Source organism: Crotalus tigris, unplaced genomic scaffold (genome assembly GCF_016545835.1).
Source record: "Crotalus tigris isolate CLP2741 ecotype Arizona unplaced genomic scaffold, ASM1654583v1 scf7180000018371.15429387391:27106975, whole genome shotgun sequence".
In the NCBI taxonomy this organism is placed as follows: Eukaryota; Metazoa; Chordata; class Lepidosauria; order Squamata; family Viperidae; genus Crotalus; species Crotalus tigris.
In genome coordinates, this window is record NW_024096970.1 from 13,643,823 (window position 1) to 13,652,859 (window position 9,037).

The following is a 9,037-nucleotide window of genomic DNA, read 5'->3' on the forward strand; positions in this document are numbered from 1 at the left end:
ATTATTCATTCACACACACACATAAGAATATATGTAATAAGACATGAAAGATTAAAATGGTGCCTAAGCTAAAATAGTTTTATAAACTTAAAAACAAATAAATTAACTTTTGTTGTTGGAATTAGTTGATTAGAGTACTAATATAGAATATAAGTGCATTTATTTTTATGACCAATTTTAATTAATTAAATTTAGAATCATTTGTATGTTACCCCTCAGGTTAGAATTCTAAAACAATAAAGTATCAATAAAACTAGTCCTGATGTTTATTTTACTTGTATTATTTTGTTACATTTTATAGTTTATTTTACTGTTGAAATAACCTTTACTTAAATCCTTAAAATGCATTTCTTATTACTGAAAGCATAGATTTCATTAATGAAAACTCCAAATAGAAAGCAAAGAAATACAATACATAGTTTAACATTACCTGATTTAAGCTGTGGCAGGATTCTAATGAATGAATTGTTTTCAGTTCCTTTGCTGTCTTTATGGCATCAATCAAATTGCTTCTTTTCTGTATAACAGCAACCTGAATGCTATGTATATCAGTTACATAATAACTGGTGTTCATTACCAACTCTGCCTCAATCTTCCTTTTCCTGATTAGAAACAAATAAATTAGAAAATATGGTCATATCCTAGAGAAATACCACATAATTTGAGCATCTGAATAATTATACAATTATATAGCAATATATGTATAATTATATAGCATAGAAAACTACACATTATCTGACTTAAAAATAAACTTATAAATTAATAGTCACAAAATAATTATATCATAAATCTGTTTATCATAAACTCACATTTCTCTGAAAGATAAATAAAACTGACTCTGAAATACAGTCGCTTAGCATTTGAAGGAATGTTTCAAGAACTAACATTTTGATAAAGAATTTAAAAGTAAACTAACTTTTAAATTAGGTGAAAGCATAACAATTACTCCAAGCTAACAAATCATAGTATCAGAATAAGAATTATAACCTGAACAAATCAAGGTGGAACAAATAAAAGAGGAAGAAACAGCAGAAAAGGAAAAATGGAAGGTAGTTATTTTGTAATATTTGTTTCCCTTTGCCAAAAACAAACCCAATGAGTAAACAATTTGAATAAATTGTCTTTTTCCACAATTTACTATAAAATTAATCCATACAGAAATATGTACTGTAGAATTCAGACAAAATCAGTACCATAATTTTAAACATGTTACCTTGAGTTCAGAGAAGCCATACAATCTGTAAACTTGGCAGTAATAACATCTGCAATCTTGCTTTCTTCCTGTTTTGTTTCAGTGACCAACTGTTGAAGTAGCTTATTCATTTTTTAAAAAAATATATATTAAAAACATAGCCACACTTGCACACCTTGTTGACAGAATATAAAAACGTAAGTACTATTTGACTAGAATAAGAAAAGCAACACAAAAATCTCTTCTTCTAAGTGCTTTAGTGATAAATTTTAATAAGATAATTTTGTTTGATATTATTTATTCAATGCAGCTTTAACAGCTATAGTAATTAAATATTCCAAATAAAATAAAAGGTCACACGTTTTTAAGATATTGAATTGGCAAAAATATTCAATGGTCAGAGAAAGTCAATAGGAATGTAATGCCATCAAAATCTAGTCACCACTCATGAATACCATAGTTGAAGGGCTCAGTGTGGTGCTTCAAAGAAATATAATTATGTACATGTAAATGCACACATTAAGGCACTTCTTCCAATGCACTTTCAGTAATGTAAAATTTAACAGCAGTACTTAAATTAGATGCAGAAAGCCATTATCAGCTCATAGTTTTATTTATATTTATATTTGTGAAACATTCTGATCTTCTGAGAAAAGCACTAAATTTTCATGTTCTGGATTCAGGAACTTCAGGAAAAAAACAAAAAGAGCATTTTATTTAAAGGGTATCATCAGAAGCAGCAGTATGAATTTAATACAACAAAAATAGTTAATTAAACGGTGTTAAGTTCTACTGATCATCCAAACTGTAGAAAAATGAGCCACAGCAAGCATTATATGGTTCTTGTAGCTTGCTTGCACAATATTTACTTTTTTAAAAAGTCATCTTCATCCATTTTTCTATCTAGCAGAAGAGTGTGAAAACACTACTTGGCTACTAGAAAAAGGCATTATGGTTGTATGGTTTAACTAAATAAGCTTCCTAGAGTCCATCTGGTTTCAGGTGGTCAAATTTTACACACAAACAAAGGTCATGTAATGCAACCTCTGCTCCAGATTCACTATCATTTCCGACAGATAGTCCAGCGTGTTTGAAGATCTCCAGCCAGAAGTACTATATAACTCATGTGGCAGTCTGTCCTACTGGCTGACTGCTCCTAAACTCCTTTAGCTTGAACTTACTTATTTCTATTATTCTATTAACACAAATGAGGATATTATTTGTATTTTCAGTATCTGCAAGACACTCCATTCTGTGCTTGTAATTCTGTTTTTCTTCTCAAATACAGAACTTTATTTATGTTAAATCCCATCCTATTCATTTCAGTCCATTGCTCAAACCTGTCTAAATCTTTTGGAATCTTCTCTTCTGCTCTACAGTATTAACTATTTTTCCCAACTCTGTCATATACAAACTTGATTCATATGCCCTCAACCTTCTCATCCAAGTCACTAATAAAAATGTTGAACAATACATGGGCCGGAAAAGAGCCCTCTGGCACCTGCTATTTTCTTCAAAGGCAACTGTGAGTCAGTGGCATTATTGAGATTTGTGAGATTCTAGCAAACCCTCTTGTTGTCACTATAAGAGAGGACAAAATTTGCTGTACTCTTGACTCTTGGCAAACTTAGATTCTCACAAGTTGTCTGGAGAATTGAAGTCTTTCATTATTATTATATTTTTTCAAAGATTGGTCATCTTACACAAAAAGGTTGCAATGGCATCTACTTGGTCAGAAGGTCTGTCTGATACCTTATTCCAAGCTTGTTATTAGATACTATACAGCAGGGCTTTTCAACCTTTTCACCCACTTTTAGGATATAGCAATATCCAAGTACCATCAGTTGCCTAGCAAGATGTCAAAAACGTGATGACCCCCCCCCCAAAAAAGAAAAAAGTGATGAAGTACAGGTAGTCCTCGACTTACAACAGTTCACTTAGTGACTGTTCGAAGTTACAATGGCACTGAAAAAAGTGCCCCCCAACCCACATCCGAGCAAGACACCTGCCTGCCCACCCTGCTCGTCTGTCCGCGCTCTTCCTCCTGTCCGAGGTTTTCATTGTTGTGAGCATGTCTGTTGAGGATTGGCAGCGGGGGGGGGGGTTTGGTTTTTATTCCCCCCGTCTGCTGGGTGGTTGCAGCAGGTTTTGGTCAATTCACATGACTCTGGGACATTGTGACTGTCATAGATATGAATCAGTTGCCACGCATCTGAATGTAAATCACAAGACCCTGGAGATGCTGCAACATTCCAGCTGATCGGCGCTTCTTCAGGGCTTAACAGAAGCACCAGGATCAGCGCCGAGTTCCAGCTGGAGCCTGGTGCTGATCCTGGTGCTTCCACTGAGCCCTGACAGCCCTGCAGCTCCAGCCATCTTGTGCAGTGCTGCCACCAGTTCAGCTCATTCCCCTCCACCGCTACTTTTCTAGGATGGTCGTGTACCACCTGCCAGGTGCCAATGTACCACAGGTGGTACCCATACCACTGGTTGAAAAGCCCTGCTATATAGTAACAGGCTATTAATTCCCTGGGGCTGACCTAATATCTGGTATTATCACTTCTGAAGTTTACTTACCATCAAATGTTGAAGCAGTATTTTCAAATATTTTTTTAAAAAAAGAAAATTTTCAATTCCCAGAGTGTAAGAGCTGTCGGGAGATAATAACAACTCATACAGAGTTTAGTTGGCCCACTTACCTCTTCTAAGGCCTTTAACTGCTCAAGGTTGTTTTTAGCCTTGTTGAGGGCTTTTTCTATATCTTGCAGAATTTTGCTGTCCTAAGAGGAGTCAAAGGGAAGTAGTTAGAAGTGTGCTATTCTAGAACTCCATCCATCCATGCATCAAATTTATATAGCTCCCTATCTCACAAGTGACTCTATGTAGCATACAATAATTAAATAAAAACAATACATATAACAAAACAAGCCTTTCAAAATATAAAAAGCCAACATTAAAAAATCAGAAGTTAATTAACATTTTAAAATATAAAGAGAGGTAGGGAGAGAGAGAGAATGAGTATATCCACCTCAATAGTGGAACCCTGGTAACATAACCAGATCATAAAGGATTTCTGGAACATCAAGAGGGATGGAGCTAACCTAATTTTGGGGAGAGAATGTTTCATAAGTTGAACACCATGGCAGAGAAGGCTTGCCACCTAGGTCCTACCAAAGATAAGTCCCTGGCAGATGGTATCTACAATATGCTTTCTCTGCTGGATCTAATGAGAATTGATCATATAATCGGAGAACAACAAAACATTTTGAACTAACAAGGAGAAGCCTTATTATACTCAAATGGAACTACAGTAAAGCCTTTTTACATCCCAATTGAAGGGAAAAGCCATGTATCCATTAAGCCCAAATTTATGTAATTTCCATATATTAAAATGTATGTAAAATCATATTCTATACATTTTCCTTTATATCTAAAGTCCATTAAACAAGGATTAATGGAGGTTTTATCATACTTTCAAATAACAAACATGACAGGTTCTACAGTATCCAGAATCAGAGTGTCTTTCAAATATGCTCTAAGACACTTTCATAATATTCACTTTGAAACTATGACTCATTATTTGCACCTAAAACCTAAAGACAAAATATCTTGGTATTTTATAAAAATCAGCATTTCTAGTTGCTGTGTTAACATGCATTTTAATAAATAGAAATAAAGCAGTTAGATTGTTCACATACCATATTGACTGTAAATGCCTTCAAAGGTAATTGATGAATTGTAGTCCAACTAGGTTGTGTACTTCCTTAATGCTGCAATCCGATAATTCTGTTAATCCTATAAAGTCAAATCAAGCTATATTTTTACATTTTCTTGAATTGCTGCACTTGACTGAATGTTTACTAAAAGTGGATATATTGAGAAAGTGATTTAAAGGAAGTTAGGAGCACACCAATGATTGCAATAAGTATTGGTCAAAAAGTAGAATACCTCAGGCATGTCAAACTCGCAATGTCACATAACGTCACACGACATATCGTGACTTTTCCCCCATTGCTGGCAATGGGGTGGGCACAGTTTCAGTATGATGCATCCAGCCCACAGACTGGCAGTTTGACATGCCTGCCTTACATAAAAGCATGTGTCTACTCATTTTACATGGAGGTAAAAGTTGGAAATGTTTTCAGCCAGTGGGATTCTTAAAAGTATATATTTATAGAAAATAAGAAGAGATGAGGTCAGGAATGAATGAGTAAAAAATAAAGGTGAACTATATTTACTAATTGTTTACAACTATGCAATTAGTAAAATAAGTATATTTATATGGTTTGCTCGTGTAGAATGAAAATCAAATTGTAAAATGAGTATATAAAGAAAGATGGGTTGAGAGGAAAAGAAGATGAATTTTAACAACAAATGATTCTCTGAACTGGCATAGGGAAATAGGGGATGATGTATGATTTACAAGGACATAAAAGGATTAAAAACTATAGTTAATAGTATTGGTGAAAAACAAAAAGGAAATCTTATCTCCTGCCTCCAATTTCTTTTGCTTACTATTTTCTTTCTCTTCTTCTGCACTCTGTATAACACTATCTATCCTAAAGGAATATGTTGTGCCTATATCATTCTTAATGGTTGGGTTCACATATCACATTGCTCCAAAAATGCAACTGGTCTGGTTTCAATTTTGGATGTTGCATGAATATGCCATGAATCTATTATAAAAATGATGTGGTTCAGCACAATGTGTCTTCTCCATTTTGTTTCTCATTAATCTCATCATTCAAAATTCTTTCTCCATAACGATCCCTGCATTCAGCAAAGTTAATGTAGCCCACAAAAGCCTAAGCAAAAGTTAACTAGTTCTGTATACTAAAGACCTTTCTTTTTTTTTTTTCTAGTGGTTATTCCAGCCCATGTCAATTTTTTTCCACAGATCTATCTTTTATGTTTATACAAATTAAGATGAACTTTTTTCAAAATATAAAGCCATCTATTCTAAAAAAGTAAAAAAACCCGTCAACCTGTAAAGCATTTTTATAAACCTTAAACAGCCCTTTGAATGTTGCATAAAAATGCTTCATTTCAGTTTAATACAGGACCACCATGTGCTTTGTGCTGTATTGCTCTGAATGCAGCTCTCAGTATCTTAAAACATAAAACTACTTGGTTTTTTTCTCCAAAATTGGATTTCTGAAGGCATGGGCAAAACCTGAGGCATACAAGGAAGTGGTCAACCTTGTTTCTGTAAAGAGCTGGTAAGTCTTAGTTCTTTAATATTCATTAAAGAGCATGGTGCATCTCAGTCCCAAAGCATGTTCAGTAACAACTTCCATCATCCACAGCCAGCACTGCTGTCGCACCGGGTATGGATGATAAGCAACTTCAACTGAAATCTGGCTCTGTGAGATTTGCCCCAAGTAATACATTCTTAGGGAAAATCGCCGCACCTTGCCAAATTCCTCCCCCGAGGAAGGAAAAGGGAATGGCTGGCCGAGACCGGGCAGGGCTCCAAGTTTCACGATTTTCTGACGACCATCCTTCTCGTCGCTGTTAACGAAGGAGATGGCAGGAAAAGGAAAAGGTTCACCCCCAAAACTGAAGCGAGCCAAGGAAATTCCTCGCCTCTTTCCTAAGCGAGCTCAAGCAAGAGCCGGCGTCACGTTTCAATAGCTTATTAGATACAACAATTTCTAGACATGCTTACGGCAAACGTTAAGCTTCCCCAAGGATGGCGGGGATTGTGGCTAAGTGAGCACGTCCACAGGACGGCAATTCGAAGCAGTCAATAAGGACACGTTGGATCAGGCCGGCCGCCTTAACTCCTAAGTCCCCAGAGGGAACTGCAAGACGCCCAACTTTTCCAAACTCTGAACTCCGGGGAATTTACACTCCCGTGTTACAAGATAATATCTGGGGGAGAATACGCCGCTTGGCCTGGTCCCGCGTGTGCCTATGGGACTTGTTTCCGAGTTGCAACCCCCGTACACAGCCTCATTTAGCAATCGCATTTGGTATTTTATGTTTGTGCTGCAAACTTCTCCTTCATTTGGAGATTGGCCTCCGAGGAACAAGAGCGTGCTTGAAGCTTTTCCTTGCATAGAAGCCTCCTCAAACCTCCTCCTCTTGTTTCTATTACAAAACAAGACGGACACCCGATTTGCCATCACATCACCTGCGGAAACGCTCAGGTAGCCCCGTCGAGTTGGTACTCCGCTCTGCCGGCACCCCTCGAAGGGAATCTTCCACCGAGCCTCGCCTTATCTACCTTCCTGAAAACCGGAGAATGGCGCCATTTTTACTTGCGTTCTTGCGTTTTATTCAACCCAAAAATACCACAATATCGCGCAAATTAGTCTATAGAACTAACCAGCAGTCACCTATCCCCCTTTCCCCTCTATTTCTTTGCTTTACTTGAGTGACACTTCTTTTTCCACCAATGGTAATGCCTTAGCGTCCTTGAGATAACCAATCGCTGTACCGAAAGCATTCTAGAAACTGGCTGGAGAAGGAGGTCCTTAGTCGAAATGTTATTAGCTGTGTCAGGCTATATTAAGAAGTAACTTTTATTACCACAATTTTGACCTTTAGGTTTCAAGGCTCCATCTATTAGGAACTGTTATAATATATATTTTTATAATTGAGAGATAACTGTATGCCATTGTGGGAAGAATCCAGAGAAAGAAATATTTTGGGAAATACTAAAAAAGCAGAATATATTTCCCCAAAGGATCTTAAAGGCAGAAACCAACTCCACCCTCCAAGTCTGTCTGCCCCAAACAGAAACCAGAAATGCAGATTTGATAGTCGTGTCAGAAAGATTGGAGTCAGGAAGCTGGGGTTTGAAAGAAAGATCCCTAGAATCAACACTCCCTCACACCAAAAATCCAGTCATCAGCCCCAGCCCCAGGGAAGCAGGCTTTGACCTTTGGGAAATAATAGGATTAACCCACCACTGTCAGAATACCAGAAAGGCACACTCAGACTCAGGTCAAAGTTCATGCCACAGGAACAACTCCAAAAAAAAGCTCAATAAGGTATAAAAACCCACCACTCTCTACTACATGTAGTCGGTTTTTCCAGAGCCATCTTTCTGTCTGGCTCTCCTCTTCATGAAATTACAACCTTCTTTTTAAAGCAGTCTCCATTTTGATTATTCTTGGCTTGGATTGGACCCTGATGAAGATTTTTCTTTTGACACTATCTTTAAATTCCTAACACTGCTGAATTCAGTTTGCATGTGATATGAACGTGCCTGCCCTACCCCCTGTTCTTAAGCAAAACATTTCTGTAAAAATGTAGATAGTTTACTTATTTACAGAAAAGACCGCTGATTAAAGAGTTGTACCAGTACCAGTTTAACTTTTCAATAGGTGTTTTTGTGCTACATTCTAAACCATAGTTGATCATGGTTTGCTCAATGCAGTTTTCCTTGTTGGCCCAATTCTGTAGCCTGAAATATGTTGGCTAATTTGTGACACAATGATTTGTCTGTATACTATCACATTTACCTTCTCTGACATGAAAGTTTATTTATTGTCTATTTATCTACAAGAGTTATATAGCCACCTATATCATACTATGACTAGGTGGGCTCATAACAATCCATGAAATAAAAACAAAGATAGCTTTCCCCAGAGTAGTAAACCAAACATCCTTGCATCTCAACTCCTATCCTAACCCAATGTTTTGGGGGAAGAGCCAAGTCTTCAAAGCCCTGAAGGAGACAAAAATGGTTGGGGGTATTTTTTTGGGGAGCAGCATTTTATTTTATATTTTGTTATTTTTTTGGCCTCTAAACATCTTAGGGAAGGTTGTAATATGCAAAGGAATATGTCAAGCATAGTCTGGTAGAGAAAGATAAATTGGCCTTGTTTTTTTGTC

The 9,037-nt window shown here is 36.7% G+C and overlaps 1 protein-coding gene across 2 annotated transcripts in view; it reads right to left on the minus strand.

The window, feature by feature from the left end:
• Positions 1-7,534, minus strand: part of RNF17 (ring finger protein 17) — a 52,538-nt gene extending 45,004 nt beyond the window's left edge. The window contains exons 1-5 of one of the 2 annotated variants that reach the window (XM_039351508.1): positions 7,329-7,534; positions 4,891-4,987; positions 3,892-3,972; positions 1,214-1,314; positions 431-602 (exon numbers count right to left, since the gene is read on the minus strand). In XM_039351508.1, the coding sequence (XP_039207442.1) occupies positions 431-602; positions 1,214-1,314; positions 3,892-3,972; positions 4,891-4,893 (357 nt within the window). In that variant the 5' untranslated portion in view covers positions 4,894-4,987; positions 7,329-7,534. Of the gene's footprint in view, positions 1-430; positions 603-1,213; positions 1,315-3,891; positions 3,973-4,890; positions 4,988-6,603; positions 7,258-7,328 lie in introns of those variants that run through there. The other variant, XM_039351509.1, reaches the window with a different exon arrangement.
• Between the last annotated feature and the right edge of the window lie 1,503 nt (positions 7,535-9,037).